Genomic DNA, 23577 nt, shown 5'->3' with positions numbered 1-23577 from the left:
CCACCTCCAGCATATGGGACCAAGGCCCTACTCCTTGAGCCACAGGCGCTGCCCCCTCCATCTTTAATATCTTTCAATAATGTTTTGGAATTTTCAGTGTACAAGTCTTGCACTTCCTTGGTTATTTTTGTTCCCAAGTATTTTATTCCTTTTGATGCTATTTTAAATAGAATTTTTTTTCTTTTATTCTTTCTTTATTTTTTTTATTAAGTCATTTGTACATAGATCATGAATACATTTATGCCGTTATGGGATTCAATGTGTCGATTATTTGTACAAATTGGAGTGCTTACATCCTACTAATCAACATAGCTTTCACCTCATTTACCCAATTACAGCATTAAGACATTTGTGTTCTACACCTGATAGATCCACCTTGTATTTGCAATATGCTCCATAGGGGTGGTCCCCCTACTATCCCTCCCTCTATCAACCCAGCCTCCTCCCCTCCCCTCTCCCTCCCCTTCCCTCCTTCATCCTAGGCTATAGTTGCGTTTCATTTTTCATATGCAAGTGTAAGTTATTATAAATTGGTTTCACAGTAGTACTGAGTACATTGGATATATATTTTTTCCATTCCTGAGATACTTTACTAAGAATATTTTCCAGCTCCATCCATGTAAACATAAAGGAGGTAAAGTCTCCATTTTTTAATGCTGCATAGTATTCCATGGTATACATATACCACAATTTATTAATCCATTCATGGGTTGATGGGCACTTGGGCTTCTTCCATGACTTGGCAATTATGAATTGAGCTGCAATGAAAATCTGGTGCAAATATCTTTATTGCCAAATGATTTTTGGTCCTTTGGATATACACCTAGAATAGGAATTGCAGGATCAAGCAGCAGGTCTACATTTACATCCCTGAGTGTTCTCCAAACTTCCTTCCAAAAGGAACATACTAGCTTGTATTCCCATCAACAGTGTAGAAGTGTTCCCTTTTCTCCACATCCACACCAAGATCTATAGTTTTGGGGTTTTGTGATGTGGGCTACTCTTACTGGAGTTACATGGTATCTCAGAGTAGTTTTGGTTTGCATTTCTCTAATGATTAAAGATGATGAGCATTTTTTCATGTGTCTATAGGGCATGCACCTGTCTTCTTCAGAGAAGCTTCTGTTCATGTCTTTTGCCCACAATGAAATGGGATCACTTGTTTCTTGCTTAGTAATAAGTTTGAGTTCTCTGTGGATTCTGGTTATTAGACCTTTGTCAAAAATATAACTTGCAAAAATCCTCCCCAATTCTGAGGGCTGTCTACTTGCTTTACTTAGTGGGTTCTTGGCAGTGCAGAAGCCTTTTAATTTGATCAGATTCCAGTAATGTATTTTTGATGTTGCTTCAATTGCCTGGGATGTCCTCCTCATAAAGTATTCTACCAGGCCAATTTTTTCAAGTGTTTCCCCTGCACTCTCTCTAAGAATTTTTATAGTTTCATGTCTTAAGTTTAAGTCCTTTAACCAGTGAGAGTCAATTTTTGTGAGAGGAGAAAGGTGTGGGTCCAGTTTCAGTCTTTTACAGGTCACCAGCCAATTCACCCAGCACCATTTATTGAATAGGGAATCTTTCCCCCAATTTATATTTTTAATAGGCTTATCAAAAATCAAATGATGATAAGTGTCTGGGTTCACCTCTTGGTCTTCAATTCTGTTCCATACATCTACCTCTCTATTTTTGTACCAGTACCATGCTGTTTTGATCACTATAAATTTATACTATAGTCTGAAGTCTGGAAGCATGATTCCTCACGATTTGTTTTTATTTCTGAATAATGTCTTGACTATTCAAGTTTTTTTCTGTTTCCATATAAAACGAAGTACTAATTTTTCCAGGTCTTTAAAGTATGACAGAGGTGCTTTAATAGGGATGGCATTAAATCTGTAGATTGCTTTAGGTAGTATTGACATTTTAACAATGTTGATTCTTCCCAGCCATGAGCATGGTATATTTTTCCATTTGTTAATATCTTCAGCTATTTCTTTTCTCAGAGTTTCATACTTCTCTTTATAGAGATCTTTCACATCCTTAGTTAGATACACTCCCAGATATTTCTTCTTCTTTGGCACTATTGTAAAGGGAATAGAGTCCTTGATTGTTTTTGCCCCTTGACTATTATTGGTATATATAAAGGCTACAGATTTATGAGTGTTAATTTTGTATCTTGAGACATTACTATATTCCTTGATCACTTCTAGGAGTTTTGTAGTTGATTCCCTAGGGTTTTCCAGATATATAATCATATCGTCTGCGAAGAGAGACAGTTTGATCTCCTCTGGTCCTATTTGGATCCTATCGATTGCCTTCTCTTGCCTGATTGTGGTGGCTAAGACTTCCATTACAATTTAAGAGTATCCTTTTCCATTACAATTACAATTTAAGAGTATCCTTTTCCAGTTGCTTGTGATGTCCTATTAAGTTATTGACTTCCTATCTTTCCTGAGGAAGGCTTCCAATGCTATAAATTTTCCTCTTAGGAAATAGTTAAAAAGCAGTGGAGATAGTGGGCATCCTTGCCCGGTTCCTGATCTGAGTGGAAATGATTTCAATTTTACTCCATTCAATACGATATTGGCTGTGGGTTTGCTGTAGATGGCCTCTATCTGTTTAAGAAATGTTCCTTCTATACCTATTTTCTTAAGCATTCTGACCAAGAAAGGATGCTGGATATTGTCAAAAGCTTTTTCTGTATCAATTGAGAGAATCATATGCTCTTTGTTTTTTAATTTGTTTATGTGATGTATTATATTTATGGATTTATGTATATTGAACCATCCTTGGGACCCATCCTTGAAACCCACCTGGTCGTGGTGTATAATTTGTTTGATATGTTGTTGGATTCTGTTTGCTAGGATCTTATTGAATATTTTTGCATCAATATTCATTAGAAATATTGGTCTATAATTTTCTTTTCTTGTTGGGTCTTTTCCTGGTTTGGATATCAGAGTGATATTTGCTTCATAGAATGTGTTGGAAGTATTCCTTCTTTTTCTATGTTTTAGAAAAGATTAAGTAATATAGGTACTAGTTCCTCTTTAAAGGTTTGGTAGAATTCTGATGTGAAGCCATCTGGTCCTGGGCTTTTCTTTTGGGGGAGATTTTTTATAGTTGATGATATTTCAGAACTTGTTATAGGCTTGTTCAACATTTCCACTTCTTTCTGGCTAAGTCTAGGAGGGTGGCATGTTTCCAAGTATTGATCTATTTCCTTCAGATTTTCATACTTCTGAGAGTAGAGTTTTATGTAGTATTCATTAAGGATTTGTTGAATTTCTGAGGAGTCTGTTGTTATTTGGCCTTTCTCATTTCTGATTGATGAAATTAGGGATTTTACTCTTCTACTTCTGGTTAGGTTAGCCAAAGGTTTATTTATTTTATTGACCTTTTCAAAAAACCAACTCTTTGATTTGTTGATCTATTGTATGATTCTTTTGTTTTCAATTTCATTTAGTTCTGCTCTAATTTTAGTTATTTTTTTTTCTTCTGCTGGGTTTAGGGTTGGAAAGTTCTTCCTTTTCCAGTTGCTTGTGATGTCCTATTAAGTTATTGACTTCCTATCTTTCCTGAGGAAGGCTTGCAACGCTATAAATTTTCCTCTTAGGACTGCCTTTGCTGTATCCCAGAGGTTCTGATAGTTTGTATCTTCATTATTGTTTTGATCCAAAATTTGGTAATTTCCTTCTTAATCTCATCTATGACACAGCTATCATTCAGCATAACGTTATTTAGTTTCCATGTTTTTGTATGTGTATGCAGATTCCTGTTGTTACTAAGTTCAACTTTTATTCCATAATGGTCCGAGAAAATACAAGGAATTATTTCTATTCTTTTAAACTTGCTGAGGTTAGACTTGTGACCTAGATGTGATGAATTTTGGAGGATGATCCATGGGCTGATGAGAAGAATACATATTCAGTTTTGTTAGAATGAAATGTTCTGTAGATGTCTGTTAGATGTAAATGCTGAATGGTTAAGTTTGCAAGAGGGACTTTACCTAACAATTGCAATCAGTGTAACCTGGCTTATTGTACCCTCAATGAATCCCCAACAATAAAAAAAAAAAATTGAAAATAAAAAATAAATAAATAAATAAAAGAAAATAGAGATTTAAGGATGACAGGAAAGAAGTGGTAGCCTTACAAAATAAAAAAAAAAAAAGACTAAAATTTCTTTGCTTAGCTTCTTTTTGGAGGATCTATCCAACACTGCCAAAGGAGTGTTAAAGTCTCTGACAATTTTGGTGCTGGGAGAAATCAAGTTGCTCATGTCAGAGTTTCTCTTATAAATTGAGGCACATTCTAGTTGGGTGCATAAACGTTGATAATTGAAATCTCATCATATTGAGTGTTACCCTTAACAAATAAGAAGTGACCATCATTATCTTTCCTTACTTTTATTGATTTAAAGCCTATTGTATCTGCAAATAAAATTGCCACACGTGCTTTTTTAAATAAGAAGTTACCATCATTATCTTTCCTTACTTTTATTGGTTTAAAGCCTATTGTATCTGTGAATAAAATTGCAACACCTGCTTTTTGATGATTTCCATTTGCCTGAATTATAAATGACCATCCATTCACCCTGAGTCTATGTTTATCTTTTAAGGTAAGGTGAGATTCTTGAATGCAGCAGATGTCTAGCCTGAGTTTTTGTATCCAGTCATCCAACCTGTGTGTCTTTAGAGGGCAATTTAAGCCATTCACATTAATTGAGAGTAATGATAAGCCAGATCGAGGTTTGGGTATCAAGTTGGAGGTTGCTGTGAGGTATGATGTCACGGCACTCTACCCAGGGTGACAGCTTGAGACTCTGTCTCAAAAAAAAAGAAAAGAAAACAAAGAAAGAAAGAAAAGAAAAGAAAAGAAAAAGAAAAAATCTATTGAGTTTTTCAGTTCAGTCGTAATGTTCTTCAGCTCTGGGATTTCTGTTTGGGTCTTTCTTATGGTTTTTATTTTTTTATTAAACTTCTAATTTTGCTCATGTATTATTTTCCTGTTTTGTTAGTTGTCTGTGTTCTCTTGTAGCTCACTAAGGTTTTCTAAATGATTATTTTTAATTCTTTGCCAAGCTTATCATGAATCCTCAGTTATTTATGGTTGGTTACTGGAGTTTTATTAGTTCCCTTTGGTGGTATCATGTTTGCCTAATTCTTCATGATCTATGTAACCTTGAATTGGTGCCTGTGCATTTGAAGAAATAAATACCTCTTCTGGGTCTTCTATTGGGTCCTCAGACAGTAGGCCCATTACCAGGGCTGTGGAGAGGTATGGATCCTACTAGGTGTCCGGACAGGAAGGACTGTCCAGTGGCGAAGTGGGCCTGGATCATAGGACTGCTTTAGGGTGCCCTATTTGGGCTCATAGTTGGTGAGATTGTTATGGGGGCACAGATGAGCACAGCTTCTACCAGGTCCCTAGGCAGGCAGGACTGGAGTCAGGTTACAGGGCTGCTTGTAGGTCCACAGTCAGGTCTAGTTGGTGAGCCTGTTTCTGGGGACATGGACTGGAATGTTTTCCATCGAACTTCCTCCAGACTATGCTAGTGTAGGGCTGAAGCTGAGTGACAGGGCCACTTAAAGGTCCACAGGTTGGTAGCCTACTTCAGGCCTGTCACCAGGATGCAGGACTGCTTTATCAAAGCAGCCATCCTCAGTCTTAGGCTACACTGGGGTTTCTCTTTTTTTTTTTATTAAATCATAGCTGTGTACATTAATGTGATCATGGGGCACCATACACTGGTTTTATAGACCGTTTGACACATTTTCATCACACTGGTTAACATAGCCTTCCTGGCATTTTCTTAGTTATTGTGTTAAGACATTTATATTCTACATTTACTAAGTTTCACATGTACCCTTGTAAGATGCACCGTAGGTGTAATCCCACCAATCACCCTCCCTCTACCCATCCTCACCCCTCCCTCCTCTCCCTCTCCTCCTTCCCCATATTGTTAGGTTATAACTGGGTTATAGCTTTCATATGAAAGCCATAAATTAGTTTCGAACTAGGGCTAAATACTTGGTCTGGAGATACATTACTAAGAAGAATATGTTCCAGCTCCATCCATGTAAACATGAAAGAGGTAAAGTCTCCATCTTTCTAAGGCTGCATAATATTCCATGGTGTATATATACCACAATTTATTAATCCATTCGTGGATCGATGGGCACTTGGGCTTTTTGCATGACTTAGCAATTATGAATTGGGCTGCAATAAACATTCTGGTACAAATATCTTGGTTATGATGTGATTTTTGGTCTTCTGGATATATGCCTAGTAGAGGAATTATAGGATTGAATGGCAGGTCTATTTTTAGATCTCAAAGTGTTCTCCAAACATCTTTCCAAAAGGAATGTATTAATTTGCATTCCCACCAAAAGTGCAGAAGTGTTCCCTTTTCTCCACATCCACGCCAACATCTCTGGTCTTGGGATTTTGTGATATAGGCTAATTTTACTGGAGTTAGATGATATCTCAAAGTAGTTTTGATTTGCATTTCTCTGATGATTAAAGATGATGAGCATTTTTTCATATGTCTGTAGGCCACACACCTGTCTTCTTCAGAGAAGTTTCTCTTCAAGTCCCTTGCCCAATCTGCGATGGGATTGCTTATTCTTTTCTTGCTTATACGTTTGAGTTCTCTGTGGATTCTGGTTATTAAACCTTTGTCAGAGACATAACCTGCAAATATCTTCTCCCATTCTGAGGGCTGTTTGCTTGCTTTACTTACTGTGTTCTTGGCTGTGCAGAAGCTTTTTAGTTTGATCAGGTCTAAACTGGGGTTTCTCAACCTCCTACTTGGATCCCAAGGTACCACAAAGGCATTTTGTCCATAGGTGGCTCCCAAATTATTTTTTCTGTAGGTAGATAAGAGCAAGGGACCTCCTATTTGACCAGCTCACAGATGTCACTTTCCTGATACTATATAATTGCTTCCTGGTGATGCTGCTGCTGGCGGGCTGTGGCCCATGAGGAACTATCAAAGTCCTAAATGGCTTTCTTGACTTTTATGAGAATTTTACATGAACCCAAAGTATAAAACTACTGTACTTCACTTGCCTCAGACATAACCTTCTATACTCTCTCTCCTTCCTGGGGCTTTCCTCCTTTGCATATACCATCCTAACATCTGTCCAGTGATGATTGTTTTATTTAAATGTTGGATGCAAAATTAGAAGTAAGATATGATGGGGAGAAATTGTTTTACACTCTGTATTCACTTTTTATGTATCTGTAATAATCCCTCCCTTCAGGTCTTCTTTGGCAATGTGGACTCATCTGGGATAAAACACAATGTTTTCAACCCTCCAATTATTGCTCAGTACATCCGTTTGCACCCAACTCATTATAGCATCCGCAGCACTCTACGTATGGAGTTGATTGGCTGTGATTTAAACAGTAAGTGCCAAGTCATCCCATATCCTTTCCTCTCCCAACTATGGGTAAAGTGACTAACTTTCCTGGTTATCCTGAGACTGAGGGGAGGGAGTCCCAGTCTCAGGACACAGAACTATCAGTACTAAAACCAGCACAGTCCTAGGCAAAGCCAGGAATTGTTTACTCTTACCATGGGATTCCCCAGAGACAGCCACCTCCAATAATACTATTTTTTTAATTTTTTAATTTATTTATTTTTTATTGTTAAATCATAGCTGTGTACATTAGTGCAATCGCCTGTACCCATTCTAAGATGCACCATAGATGTCCAATAATACTATTAACAAGGAAAATTAGTCAAACAGTACTCAGCAGAGCTGTCCAGAAAACAGGGGTCATATTACAATAACAGAATCTGAATAAAAGTTAATGCTTAAGAAATGATGACATGATGATAATAGCCCTAGAATATAGGTAGAAGCATCCCAGTATAACCTAAGATGCAGCCTGTCCTTGTGATAACATTATCTATTCATTTCCTTCAGGTTGCAGCATGCCATTGGGAATGGAGAGTAAAGAAATATCAGATTCACAGATTACTGCCTCATCCTACCTCACCAATATGTTTGCTACCTGGGCTCCTTCACAAGCCCGACTTCACCTCCAAGGGAGGACAAATGCCTGGAGACCTCAGGTAAGAGGCAACAGACTTACCATTTAACTGGTCTAGAGAAGGGAGTAGTCATTGGGGAAAAATAGGTGAATCCCTTGACGATTTCTTCAGAGTTATTTCTGTCAATTGTTATTCATAAAAAGTGTAGTAGCTAAAGTATATTTTACAGGTAAATATTAGCAACTATCTTTCTTTCCAGGTTCCTTAGTACTTCCAGAGCAACCCAGTGATTTTTCATTCACCAGTTTTTTTGGTGGGAATGAATTGTTGCTGTTCCTCTAGGGGCTTATTTTAGACAAAATAGGTCATATTCCACATTGCCAAATTTTTTATATGCTACTCAATCTATATGTGGTTCATATATTCATTCAGCAAACATTTACCTATTAAGTGGCTGATGCTGGAAATACAGAGATGAATTATGAAAAATATTGGCCCTCAAGTTGCTTAATGTCTAATAAAGGAAACTGACAAATCATTAGAATACAGAGTGGTAAGTGCTGGTTAAAAAGGGATTTGGGGGCTGGGCATGGTGACTCATGCCTGTAATCCTAGCACTCCGGGAGGCCAAACTGGGTAGATTACTTGAGGTCAGGAGTTCAGTTCGAGACAAGACTGAGCTAGAGCAAGACCCCACGTATACTATAAATAGAAAAACTGAGGCAAAAGGATTACTTGAGCCCAAGAACTTGAGGTTGCTGTGAGCTGTGATGCTATAGCACATTAGTCAGGGTGCCAGAGTGAGACTCTGTCTCAAAAAAAAAAAAAAAAGAAGGGATTTTGGGCACAAATGGTAATCAAGAGGGTACTAGTTCAACACTGATTTTCCACAGGTAAATAATCCAAAAGAATGGCTGCAAGTAGACTTCCAGAAAACAATTAAAGTCACAGGGATAACGACCCAGGGAGTGAAATCTCTCCTTACCAGCATGTATGTGAAGGAGTTCCTCATCTCTAGCAGTCAAGATGGCCAGCGCTGGACTCTCTTTTTTCAGAATGGCAAAGTGAAGGTATGCTGCTCTCATATGAAAGACAAAAAACAATAAAAAATTTCCTAAAAAATAAAAACTTTCCTAGAGCTTGACATCTAGAATCATAACAAGGTTGATATATGACCAACTTTCAAGGTAAAATTTACTGAGTACCTATGGTAATAGGACACTGTGAAAGGCATTCTGAGAGGACACAGTGACTCTAAGAAAAAAAGGTAAAATCCCAAGAAATCAGCAGAATAGAGCCAAGAGTTAATTTCCCTCACATATGTTGATGTCATTCTGGATAATGGCAAGAATCAGAGGGGTGAAGAAGAATGAGAGTTATTTGACAAATCGTTAATACTGTTTGTATCCTCATCAGCAACCTAGATCCCCAAGTCTTGTTGACCTTTAACATTAGTGGTCTTATTTGAGTCTTCTGGATAATTAAACAAATGAGCTGATTAGAATACATGACATAAAGTCTTATCCTGTGAGTAAAAGGGGTATAAATAGTTCATATATGTGGTATTGTTTCTATTCCTTTTCACCAAGAAGTAACTATGATGTGGCCCTTATTGATTTCTCTCACACAGTCTCTTGCCACTTTCCCCTTTGATTCTAAGTTCCATCCATAGTAAGAAATTCTCAGGTCCCTAATTATTGCACATTATATCTCACACCAGGCTTTTTTTTTTTTTTTTTTTTTTATTGTTGGAGATTCATTGAGGGTACAATAAGCCAGTTACACTGATTGCAATTGTTAGGTAAAGTCCCTCTTGCAATCATGTCTTGCCCCCATAAAGTGTGACACACACTAAGGCCCCACCCTCCTCCCTCCATCCCTCTTTCTGCTTCCCCCCCATAACCTTAATTGTCATTAATTGTCCTCATATCAAGATTGAGTACATAGGATTCATGCTTCTCCATTTTTGTGATGCTTTACTAAGAATAATGTCTTCCACTTCCATCCAGGTTAATACAAAGGATGTAAAGTCTCCATTTTTTTTAATGGCTGAATAGTATTCCATGGTATACATATACCACAGCTTGTTAATCCATTCCTGGGTTGGTGGGCATTTAGGCTGTTTCCACATTTTGGCAATGGTAAATTGAGCTGCAATAAACAGTCTAGTACAAGTTTCTTTATGATAAAAGGATTTTTTTCCTTCTGGGTAGATGCCCAGTAATGGGATTGCAGGATCAAATGGGAGGTCTAGCTTGAGTGCTTTGAGGTTTCTCCATACTTCCTTCCAGAAAGGTTGTACTAGTTTGCAGTCCCACCAGCAGTGTAAAAGTGTTCCCTTCTCTCCACATCCACGCCAGCATCTGCAGTTTTGAGATTTTGTGATGTGGGCCATTTTCACTGGGGTTAGATGATATCTCAGGGTTGTTTTGATTTGCATTTCTCTAATATATAGAGATGATGAACATTTTTTCATGTGTTTGTTAGCCATTCGTCTGTCGTCTTTAGAGAAAGTTCTATTCATGTCTCTTGCCCATTGATATAAGGGATTGTTGGCTTTTTTCATGTGGATTAATTTGAGTTCTCTATAGATCCTGGTTATCAAGCTTTTGTCTGATTGAAAGTATGCAAATATCCTTTCCCATTGCGTAGGTTGTCTCTTTCTTTGCTTTGGTTATTGTGTCCTTAGCTGTACAGAAGCTTTTCAGTTTAATGAAGTCCCATTTGTTTATTTTTGTTGTTGTTGCAATTGCCATGGCAGTCTTCTTCATGAAGTCTTCCCCCAGGCCAATATCTTCCAGTGTTTTTCCTGTGCTTTCTTTGAGGATTTTTATTGTTTCATGCCTTAAATTTAAGTCCTTTATCCATCTTGAATCAATTTTTGTGAGTGGGGAAAGGTGTGGGTCCAGTTTCAGTCTTTTACATGTAGACATCCAGTTCTCCCAACACCATTTATTGAATAGGGAGTCTTTCCCCCAAGGTAAGTTCTTGTTTGGTTTATCAAAGATTAGGTGGTTGTAAGATGTTAGTTTCATTTCTTGGTGTTCAATTCGATTCCAAGTGTCTATGTCTCTGTTTTTGTGCCAGTACCATGCTGTCTTGACCACTATGGCTTTGTAGTACAGACTAAAATCTGGTATGCTGATGCCCCCAGCTTTATTTTTGTTACTAAGAACTGCCTTAGCTATACGGGGTTTTTTCCGGTTCCATACAAAACGCAGAATCACTTTTTCCAAATCTTGAAAGTACGATGTAGGTACTTTGATAGGAATGGCATTGAATAGGTAGATTGCTTTGGGAAGTATAGACATTTTAACAATGTTGATTCTTCCCATCCATGAGCATGGTATGTTCTTCCATTTGTTAATATCCTCTGCTATTTCCTTTCTGAGGAGTTCATAGTTTTCTTTATAGAGGTCCTTCACCTCCTTCGTTAGGTATATTCCTAGGTATTTCATTTTCTTTGAAACTATGGTGAAGGGAGTTGTGTCCTTAATTAGCTTCTCATCTTGACTGTTATTGGTGTATACAAAGGCTACTGACTTGTGGACATTGATTTTATATCCTGAAACATTACTGTATTTTTTGATGACTTCTAGGAGTCTTGTGGTTGAGTCTTTGGGGTTCTCTAAGTATAAGATCATGTCGTCAGCAAAGAGGGAGAGTTTGACCTCCTCTGCTCCCATTTGGATTCCCTTTATTTCCTTGTCTTGCCTAATTGTATTGGCTAGAACTTCCAGCACTATGTTGAATAGTAAAGGTGACAGAGGATAACCTTGTCTGGTTCCAGTTCACACCAGGCTTTTATATACATACCGTTTCTTCTGCTGAGAACATTTTTCTAGTAATCTCCTGCTTCCTCTTTCACCTGATTCATTCTTTAATGTTACCTGAGACTTCTGCTTCTAGCAGTTTGGTGGACTAAAGTCTACAATAGATATTATAGAGGAAGTTCCTATTTAAAGAAAGTTATATCTTGGATTCATGCTACAACACAGATGAATTTTGAAAACATGCTAAGTGAATAGGCCAAACATAAAAGGATAAATATTGTATGATTCTACTTATATGAGTGCATTAATTAGGGATATACAAAGAAACAGAACCAATAGGAGACTGGATTATATATCACCTCATATATGGAATTGGACGATTGCAGAGGCTGACAAGTCCCAAGGTCTTCAGAGTGAATTAGAAAGCTAGAGGTGACTCAGAGGAGTCAGTGGTATAGTTCTAGTGTGAAGGACAGAAGGCTTTGAGACTCAGGAGGAGCTAAGATGCTTTAGTTAAGTCTGAAGGCAGGAAAAAGCTTACTCTTCTCCTTGATATTTCATTACATAAATACTATGAAGTAAAGTTAATGATACTTAAATACCATGATATAAACAATGCATCATATGTTTCACAATAAAGGGGTAAGAAAAGTAATAAAACAAGATATAATATACACATACAAACAAAATAAGGAGGAAATATAATAACAATCCTCATTTCTGTAATTGGTCACATGTTCACAGCTAGTATTTATAACTATCTTCTTCCACTACCTATTCTCTTTGCCTTCAGCAAGTACCTCAACTGGTTGTGGTTCTTTACCTGGTAGAGTAACTCAAACATTTATTCCTGAAGAGCCAGGGTCACTATTAGTCCAATCTGAATTGGGTTGTGGCAGTTTTCCATTGACCTTAATGATGGGTCATGGTAATACTAAGACTCCAAGGAATCACCTTTATTCCAGACACACTCTTACATACCTTCATTGTGAAGTAGGAGTTCAATTTTTCCTTGGTGCTTTGGATGAATCACCCCAGGCAACACCATAACTCCCTTCTTTGTCTTTTGATTCAAAAGCATGAGGAACCCAAAGTGGTGAGGCTGCAGTCTTAACTTTCAGGTCAGCACATTTGTTGTGTCTCCTGGTGGAAGAATTTCTCCTTCTGGAAGTAAGATCTCTTGGCCAGCATAATACAAGATCATGTGAACAGCAAAAATTTTTCTAGTACATCACTAGGGGTAATAGTGAGTGATGTCACTCCCATTTCCACCCCTTGATTTGTGGACCCATGAACCTTGTCTACAAGGAAAACAACACTATATATCAGCTGATTCAGAAAATATGAGGTCTGACAATTAAGTGTGCAAACTTGCCATTGTGCATGAACACAGTGTACAAACCTTGATATATGAGGGTCTCAAAGCTGTGTTCGTGTCGATGTCTGCTGGTATCTGGCTGAGTGGCATTCATTATTGTTGTTGTGTGTTTTGTGTGCCATCATAACAATGTTGGAGCTTGAGTTGGAGCAATGAACAAACATTAAATTTCTTGTTAAAGTTGGCAAGAGTGGAAGTGAAATCAGGGACACATTAATGCAAGTTTATAGGGATAATGCCATGAAGAAAATGGAAGTGTACAAATGTATTAAACGTTTTCCTGAGGGGATAGAAAGTGTAACCAATGATGAGAGGTAAGGCCAGCCAGTAACAAGCAAACTGATGAAAACCTTGTAAAAATTCATTGAATTGTGCATCAAAATTGTTAGAGCAGCACAGTGGATTAAGGTAGTTGCCAAAATAATTGAAAAGGTCAAGTAAAGTTTAAGTAAGAAAAAGAAAATTTATTAATAACTTGCACAGGAAACCTAGTGACCACAGGCTGCCTGGACAGTGCAGTTTTGGGCTTTGTATACAAATTTGAGGAGTATGAGCTGCTTCTTGGAAGTCTCCCAGGGTCTTAATTAACTCTGTTCTCAAAACAACCCACCTGCAAAGTCTTAATCAGCCTCATTCCTGTAATAGCCCAGGTCAGATTGACCCAAACCAGTCCAAAATAGCTTTGTCACATCTGTCCTCTGTCCGCTCACATCTCCTAACTGCTTCACATAATCATCAGCTGACTGAGAATCACAGTAGACTAAGTAAATATCAATACAGATATGGTTTGGAAAATACCATAGGCAACTTGAGTACAAGTCAGTAGAAACAATAAATGAGATTTAGAATTTGAAGAATGTCAGACATTGAAATTACATGAAAAACTTATGCTTAAAGCAATGAAATGTAGAAACATAAAAACAAAAGACAAATTACCCAAAGTGATTAGGCAGTTTTGAAAAACCATTGCAGGATGCAAAAATCAACTTGTAAAAATCACCCTGGGCTGAAAAGATGAGGTGGGTGTATTGTCTGATCTCAGGAATTCAAGGCCAACCTGAGCAAGAGAGAGACCTGTTCTTTAAAAATAGCTGGGCATTGTGGCAGGTACCTGTAGTCCCAGCTACATGGGAGGCTGAGGCAAGAGGATCACTTGAGCCCAAGAATTTGAGGTTTCTGTGAATTATGCCACCACAGCACTCTACCCAGGGCAACAGAGTGAGACTCTGTCTCAAAAAAAAAAAAAAAAAAAGCAAAAATCAATTGTGTTTCTATGTACTAACAATGGAAAATCTAAAAAGGAAATTAAGAAAACAATTCCATTTACAATAACATCAAAGGTAATCAAATTCCTAGAAATACATTTGACCAAGAAGGTACAAGGTATATACACTAAAAACTAATAAAGACCTGTTGAAAAAAATTGAAGGAGTCCTAGATAAATGAAAAGATATTCTGGGTTCATGGATTGGAAGACTTAATATTAAGATGACAGTATTTCCCAGAATAAGTTTCAGATTCAAAGCATTTTCTATCAGAATCCCAATGGCAATTTTTACAGAAACATAAAAAAGCCTATCTTGCAATTCACATGGAATCTCAGGAGACCTTGAATAACCAAAACAAAATTGGTTAAGAGAAGAGAAGAGAAGAACAACATTAAAGGAGTCATATTTCCCGATTTTAAAATGTACTATAATGTTACAGGCAATGATGTAAATATAGACCTATAGATCAATGGGATAGAATTCAGAGTCCAGAAATAAGTCCATGTATCCATGGTAAATTGATTTTCAATAAGGGTGCCAAGAAAGAACATTCAGTGAGAAAAGAATGTTCTCTTAAACAAATGGTGCTGGGACAACTGTATATCTACATGCAAAAGAATAAAATTAAATCTTTAGGGACTGAAAAGTAACATAACCTTTTTGGAAGGAAGTATGGAGGATCCTTAAGGAACTCAAATTAGACCTCCTATTTGATCCTACAATCCTATTACTAGGCATCTACCCAGAATAAAAAAAATATTTTTTTCATAAGGACATTTGCACCAAAATGTTTATCGCAGCTCAATTTACAGTTGCCAAAATGTGGAAACAGCCTAAATGCCTACCAATCCAGGAAAGGATTAACAAGCTGTGGTATATGTATGCCATGAAATACTATTCAGCCATTAAAAAAGATGGAGACTTTACATCTTTTTTATTAACCTGGATAGAGTTGGAACACATTATTCTTAGTAAAGTATCACAAGAATAGAGAAGCAAGAATCCAATGTACTCAATTATAATACAAAGCCAATAGATGATCTAATACATACTCACATAAGAGAAAAATTAAAATCATTCAAGGTGAGGAACAAGGGAGCAAGGAGAGGGGAAGAGGAAAGGGATGGTGTATGGCACACCTCTTGTGGGTGGGACACAATTATAAGAGGGATTTTACCTAACAAATGCAAACAGTGTAATCTAATTCTTTGTACCCTCAATGAAACTGAAATGATTTTAAAAGCTCCAAAATACTTTTTAAAAAATCTTTACAATATACAAAAATCAAAATACTAAAAGAGCTAAAACTATAAAACACTAAGGAAAAAACAGGAGTAAATTGTCACAAAATTAGATTTGGCCATGGTTTCTTTGATGTAACCTCACAATCATAAGCAATGGCTAAAGATATGGATATGTTAGACATTTTTAAAATTAAAGCTTTTGAATATCAAAGGACAATATCAAGAAAGTAAGAAGATGAGAGAAAAATTTGGAAATAGTATATCATCTACTGAAAGGTCTTGTGTCTAGGATATAAAAAGAATTCTTACAACTCAACAACAAAAAGACAATTTTCTTTTTTATTATTGAGACAGAATCTCACTTTATCACCCTAGCTAGAGTGCTGTTGGGTCATACCTAGCTAGCACCCAGCTGGTTTTTTTTATTGTTGTTGTTTTAGCAGCCCAGCCAAGACAAGTAAATTTTAAAATGAGTAAAAGGCTCAGCACCCATAGCTCAGGGATTAGGTAACTGGCCACATACACCAGGGTTGGTGGGTTCAAACCCGGCCTAGGCCAGCTAAACAACAATGACAACTATAACAAAAAAATGGCCAGGAATTGTGGTGGGTGCCTGTAGTCCCAGCTACTTGGGAGGCTGAGGCAAGAGAATCGCTTGAGCCCAAGAGTTTTAGATTGCTGTGAGTTGTTATACCCCAGAACTCTACCAAGGGCAACATAATGAGACTGTCTCCAAAAAAAATAAAAAAGAAAAATGAGTAAAAATGCCAGGTACAGTGGCTCACACCTGTAATCCCAGCACTCTGGGAGGCTGAGGCAGGAGGACCACTTGAGCTCAGGAGTTCAAGACCAGCCTGAGCAAGAACAAGACCCCCATCTCTACTCAAAATAGAAAACCTAGCAGAGAGTGGTGGCGGGCATCTGTAGTCCCAGCTGTTTGGGAGACTGAGGCAGGAGGATCACTTGAGTCCAAGAATTTGAGGTTGCTGTGAGCTATGATGCAATAGCACTCTACCCAGGGCAGCAGAATGAGACTCTGTCTCAAAAAACAAATGAATAAAAGACTTCAATAGGAAATTCTCTAAAGAAGATATACAAATGTCCAACAAGCTCATGGAAAGGTATACAACATTATTTGTTAGGGAAATGCAAATCAAAACCACAATAAAATACCACTTTGCATACAATAGGATGGCTGTAAGTTTTTAAAAAGTAGAAAATATCAAGTGTGAAAATAGCAAATATTAGCAAGTATGTAAAGAAGTTGGAAACACATTAATGATGGAAAATGTGAAGTGAAGAAGCCACTGTAGAAAACATCTGGCAGTTCCTCAATAGGGTAAACATAGAATTAACATATGACGCAGAAATTCCACCCCTGAGTAAAATTCCAAAAGAATTTACAATAGGCATTTAAACAAAGTCATACACAAATGCTCATAGCAGCAATATTCACAATAGCCAATCAGTGAAAATAACCCAAATGTCCATGAACTGAAGAATGAATAAACAAAATGTGGCCACTTCAAGCTAACTTTTTCTATTTTTAGTAGAGACAGGGTCTCACTCTTGTTCAGGCTGGTCTCAAACTCCTGGGGGCAAGCAGTCCACCAACCTCAGCCTCTTCGATTGCTGGAGTTACAGGCATGAGCCACTGTGCCAGGCCAAAACCTATTACCTTGTCTTGCTAAATTTTTTTGTACTGGTTTTATGTTTCTTTATCTTTCTTTCCTTGCTTTCATTTAGGTTTAATGACTACACTTTATCCTTTCATTATTTTAACCATTTTGGAAGTCTTACACCCTATTTTATATTGTTACTCACTGGTTATTCTAGAAATTATATCATGCATCAAATTATCAAAGTTTAATGTTAATCAACATCTTTATCTCCTAGTAATACAAGAATAATAGAAGGCTTTATTCTATTTATCCCTATTTTGACTTTTATGCCATTGTTTACATATGTTCTAAATTCTCTCTCTCTCACACACACACATTTGGCTTAAACAATATAAATGTATTTTCTGACAGTTTTAGAGGCTGGAAATACAATATCAAGGTGTTGGCAGGATTGGTTTTCTTGTGAGGCCTCTCTCCTTGGCTTGTAGAAGGTCAGATCTCCTAAAAATAGAAAAATTAGCCCAAGCATTGTGCCAGAGTCCTATAGACCCAGCTACTCAGGAGGCTGAGGAAGAAGAATCATTTGAGGCCAGGAATTCGAGGTCACAGTGAGTTAGGCTGATGCCACAGCACTCTATCCTGGGCAACAGAGTGAGACTGTGTCTCAAAAAATATACATATATATAAGTTTAAATCCAAATAAATAATATGAATGAACCAAATATTCCAGTTATAAGACAAAGATTATCAGAGCTTTCTTTCAAAAAGAAAAAGTAAATTCTTTACAGTTTACCAGACCCATAGCTAAAACATTAGATACAGAAAAGTAGCAAAAATGGAAAAACATGTTATGCAAATATCTGAAAGATATCTATTTCAGTTTTGTTGATATAAAACAAAATAGACTTTAAGGGAAGCGGGTATTATTGGAGATTAACTAATGTGATGAAAATGTGTCAAACGATCTATGAACCAAGTGTATGGTGCCCAACGATCATACTAATGTACACAGCTATGGTTTAATAAAAATAAATAAATATAAAAAAAGGAATGAATTATAAACTTTTGACCTGGGGGGAAAAAAAAAGAATGTTATCTCATAATAATAAAAAGTCTCTGGGAGAATGTGCTTTGAATTTGAATTACATAGCCTCAAAATATTTGAAGCAAAAACTGACACAAATAAAAGAAAAATAGACCAATTCAAAATTTAGAGGGTAAATTATAACATATTTCTTTCAGCAACTGACAAAACAAAGTATAGAAATAGAACAATTGCACATTGTACCTCATGATTGCATTATCGTACACAGCTATGATTTAATAAAAAAAGAAAGAAAAAGAAATAGAACAATTAACCATACAAATCACAAATTTGATCTCAAAGATATATTTAAACAATTGCACCTTGAAACTGCAGAATTATACATTCTTTGTTATCACAAAGGAAATACTTATTAAAATTTTCCATTTTAGGCTGGATGTAGTGGCTCACACCTGTAATCCCAGCACTCTGGGAAGCCTAGGATTGCTTGAGCTCAGGAGTTTGAGACCAGCCTGAGCAAGAGTGAGACCATGCATGCACTAAAAATAGAAAAACTAGAGGGCGGCACCTGTGGCTCAACGGAGTAGGGTGCTGGCCCCATATGCCAGAGGTGGCGGGTTCAAACCCAGCCCCGGCCAAAAAACTGCAAAAAAGAAAAACTAGAAAGGTGTGGTGGCAGGCACTTGTAGTCCCAGCTACTTGAGAGGCTGAGGCAGGAGGATCACTTGAGCCCTGGTTTGATGTTGCTGTGAACTATGATGTCATGGCACTCTAGCTGGGGTGACAGAGTGAGACTCTGTAAAAAAAAAAATAAGAAGAAGAAAATTAATTAAATTCAATTAAATGTAATTTAATTAAAAAATAAAATATATAAGGTAAAATAAAATTTTACATGTTAAACTATAATACAAATAAAGTTGTCTCAAATTTCTGATAATATAGATCATGTTTTCTGGTCACAATACAATTAAAACAGACATAAATAGGAAAGAGGTAACTATAAAATCTTCCTATGTTAGAAATCAAGAAATACACTCTTTTTTTGAGACAGAGTCTCACTATGTCATCCTCAGTAGAGAATCATAGCATCACAGCTCACAGCAACTTCAAACTCTTGGGCTTAAGTGATTCTCTTGCCTCAGCCTCCCAAGTAGCTGGGACTACAGGAGCCCACCACAACACCTGGCAACTTTTTTTTGCTGCAGTTGTCATTGTTGTTTAGCAGGCCGGGCCAGGTTTGAATCCACTAGCCCAGGTGTATGTGGCCAGCGCCTTAACCACTGAACTATGGGTGCTGAGCCAAGAAATACACTTTTGTTCATTTGTCAAAGAAAAAATCATATGAGAAAATATTTTGAACTGAATGATAACAAAGTACATATCAAAATGTGGCAATCAGCTACCATAATATTTAGAAAGAAATGTATAGCCTTACTCATATAAATTAGAAAGAAAAAAAGGCTGAAAAATAATGGGCCACTGCACTCCAGGCTGGGGTCAGACAATGGCAGCTATCTAATCTCTCCGCAGTCTTCAAAAACCACATACAAACACATAAAATTTAAAATTTTGAAGAAGTGTTCCCTTTTCTCCATACCACCCCAATATCTGTAGTTTAGGGATTTTGTGATGTGGGCTACTGGAGTTAGGTGATATCTCAAAGTGGTTTTGATTTGCATTTGTCTGATGATTAAAGATGATCAGCATTTTTTCATGTCTTTAGACCATGCACCTGTCTTCTTCAGAGAAGCTTCTGTTCAGGTCTCTTGACCACAATGAAATGGAATCAATTGTTCTTTTCTTGTTGATAAGTTTGAGTTCTCTATGGATTCGGGTTATCAAACCTTTGTCAGAAACATAACCTGCAAATATCCTCTCCCATTTTGAGGGCTGTCTACTTGCTTTACTTACTGTGTTCTTGGCAGTGCAGAAGATTTTTAGTTTGATCAAATCCCAGTAATATATTTTTGGTATAGCTTCAATTGCCCGGAGGTCCTTTCTTTCGGAAAGAAGTTTGGAGAACACTCAGGGATCTAAAAGTAGACCTGCCATTTGAGCCTGCAATTCCTCTACTAGGTATATATCCAAAAGACCAAAAATCACTTTGCAACAAAGATATTTGCACCAGATTGTTCATTGCAGCTCAATTTATAATTGCCAAGTCATGGAAGAAACCCAAATGCCCATCGACCCATGAATGGATTAATAAATTGCAGTATATGTATACCATGGAATCCTATGCAGCCTTAAAAAATATGTAGACTTTACCTCTTTCATGTTTACATGGATAGAGCTGGAAAATATTTTTCTTTGTAAAGTATCTCAAGAGTGGAAGAAAAAGTATCCAATGTACTGAATACTTTTATGAAACCAATTTATATTTACTCACACTTTCTTATGAAAGATAGATCAAAACTATAGCCCAGGATGAAGGAGAGAAGTAGAGGGGGATGGGAGGGCAGGGAGAATGTTCAATAGAGGGAGGGTAAATGGTGTGACCACAACTATGGAGCATATTGTAAGGGTACAAGTCAAATTCTACCAAGTATAGAACATAAATGTCTTAACACAATAATTAAGTAAATGAAGTGAAAGCTATATTAATTAGTTTGATGTAACCATTCCAAATTGTATAAAAATATCAACACATTGTACCCCACAAAACATAAATGTATTCATGATCTATGTGTATATGACTTAATAAAAGGAAAATAAATAAATAAAATTTTGAAGAAAATGGGGCCGGGCGTGGTGGCTGGAGCCTGTGATCCCAGCACTCTGGGAGGCCAAGGCGGGTGGATTGCCTGAGCTCACAGTTTCCAGACCAGCCTGAGCAAGAGTGAGACCCTGCCTCTAAAAATAGCCAGGCATTGTGGTGGGTGCCTGTACTCCCAGCTACTCCAGAGGCTGAGGCAAGAGAATCACTTGAGCCCAAGAGTTTGACGTTTCTATGAGCTGTAATGCCATGGTACTCTACCAGGGGCAACAAAGTAAGACTTTGTCTCAAGAAAAAGAAAATGGAGGGTGGGGGTAGCTAGCCAGCTGAGCTCCAGAGCTCACTCTGGAGAGAATCTAAGAGAATCTGTGCAGAAAATAGGAAAGTCAGTGTGAGACCCAGTGATAGTAGAACACAGATAAAATCACTTCTGGAAAGAGTAAGTCCCCCCTCTTTAAGTGATAAAATGTTAGTTTCTGAGACCTGCAACAGCTTCTGGGGTACTGAAAGGAAAGGGATTGAAAATACATAGAATTAAAAAAAAAAAAGAAAGAAACAAAATCCATAGAATTAGAAGTAATGCCGTCTCAATTTCTTTGCATTGTTACTTTCATAATCATGAAAGAAGCTACTTCCATTTCGGAAATTTAGATGATAATGAAAGAACTACAGGTGATGAATGAAAGAAGAAAGCAAATGTTGGAAATTAAGTGTCCTAAAAAAAAAAAAAGAGCACAAAATCACAAGACAACAAACTCTTCTAGTGCCACGTATTAAACAAATTGCACTTCACTTTATCAACAGTAGAGGGTACTTCTGGACCAAGAAATGTAGTAAGCTGCCCAGCCTTCTTGCCTCTGGCTACCTAAAATGGTCTCGTATTGCTAGAACAAGAAAATAGAAGTAATTTCTAAATGAACATAAAATGGCATATGAGGCAGATGGTATTATCGTTCTTGATTGTGTACTCCTTCTTTTCTCAAAAAACTCATTGACTTTGGGTGTGGCCATATGATTCATTTTGACCAATTAAATGTAAGCAGACATGACATACATCAAATAGCTTTAAATGTGATTTTGTGTTTGAGTCAGTATGTTGTACTTCTGCTCCAGGCTCCAGACTTTAAGCCTCTAGAACTATAAAAGCATAAATTTGTTTTTAAGTCACCAGTTTGTGGTAATGTGTCACAGCAACCCTACAAAACTAACACAAACTAGTGCAAGGAATGTTAGGGTTGAATGAGAAGTGTCAGTAAGGCTAGGTGCAGTGGCTCCCACCTCTAATTCCAGCACTCTGGGATGCTGAGGCAGGAGGATCCCTTGAGATCAGGGGTCTGAGACCAGCCTGAGGAAGAGTGAGACCCCATCTCCACTAAAAACAGAAAAACTACCTAGGACTTGTGGTGCGGGTGCCTATAGTCCCAGCTACTCAGGAGGCTGAGGCAGGAGGATGGCTTGAGACCAGGAGTTTGAGGTTGCTGTGAACTATGATGCCAGGGCACTCTACCCAGGGTGACAGAGTGTGAGACTCTGTCTCCAAAAAAGAAAGTCAGTAATAACTTAGGACCTTCCACTGAAAGGATCTAGAACCCAGATCTTGTTCTCTTAAATATCATTTCCTAGTAAAAGAAATCTGGGTTTCTTAAAGAAGTGGCTGATTCCAAGGCTAGAACACGGAAACTGCCAGATGACCTTGGAACATCTTCCTTGCCAGAATGCGAGGAAGCATTCAGAGAATAATGGGATAATGTGAAAAAGACACAGAAGGTAGCTTAAAGGGATCCCTATTGGCCAAATTTGAGACTCAAAAAGAGTAACAATGGTAATGAATTCTAATACACACAATAAATGACTAATGCAGGAGACCATATGAAAACAAAGGGAGGGGGAAGCATTTCATCACAGAAGAATTCCAGCTAAGAAATGTGGAAGAAATGAGAAAATAGGAAAATCAATTTGTAACCACCAGTATTCTGTTGAATAACTTGTAGGAATCTTTAATGAATGCTAAACCCATTGGATGAAAGCTTGTTGGAAAACAAAATATTCACACAGTCTTAAACTATCACACCACAGATTGTTTGTTAGGAAAGGGAAATGGTCAACCTTATAATACAGAGATTAGGTGGATGCCAGATTAATCACATGATCAAATTTAGCATAATGAAAAATGGGGCAATCTGACATCATGCACTCTGTGATGTAATGCAATGTGAAGGATATACCTCCTACTTTGTATTCTTACTAAACTTGTTTAACCAAAATCTAATAATGAGAAAACTGTCAGTATCAGGAAGGACAAAAAGAGACTAGAGACTACATGTCTATAGACAGTCCCCTAGTTACAAATATCTAACTTACATACAACTCGCACTTACAAGTGAAGGCTATTATAGGCAATAGTAAATGTTCCTGCTCCAACTTACATACAAATTCTACAAACCTACAGAACCTATCTCATTTGTAACCTGGGGACAGTACAAACCTATAGAACCTATCTCATTTGTAACCCTTATTAGAATAAGGACTGCCCTTATTC

The 23577-nt window shown here is 37.3% G+C and overlaps 1 protein-coding gene across 3 annotated transcripts in view; it reads left to right on the top strand.

The window, feature by feature from the left end:
- F8 (coagulation factor VIII) overlaps window positions 1-23577 on the top strand; it is a 292803-nt gene that overhangs the window by 253105 nt on the left and 16121 nt on the right. For all 3 annotated transcript variants that reach the window (XM_053579849.1, XM_053579850.1, XM_053579851.1), the window contains 3 exons: window positions 7256-7400; window positions 7925-8073; window positions 8886-9062. In XM_053579849.1, the coding sequence (XP_053435824.1) occupies window positions 7256-7400; window positions 7925-8073; window positions 8886-9062 (471 nt within the window). The remainder of the gene's footprint in view (window positions 1-7255; window positions 7401-7924; window positions 8074-8885; window positions 9063-23577) is intronic.

Source organism: Nycticebus coucang, chromosome X (assembly GCF_027406575.1).
Source record: "Nycticebus coucang isolate mNycCou1 chromosome X, mNycCou1.pri, whole genome shotgun sequence".
Taxonomy (NCBI): Eukaryota; Metazoa; Chordata; class Mammalia; order Primates; family Lorisidae; genus Nycticebus; species Nycticebus coucang.
Note: the sequence above shows the minus strand (reverse complement) of the source record. Positions and strands in the feature narration are given on the sequence as shown.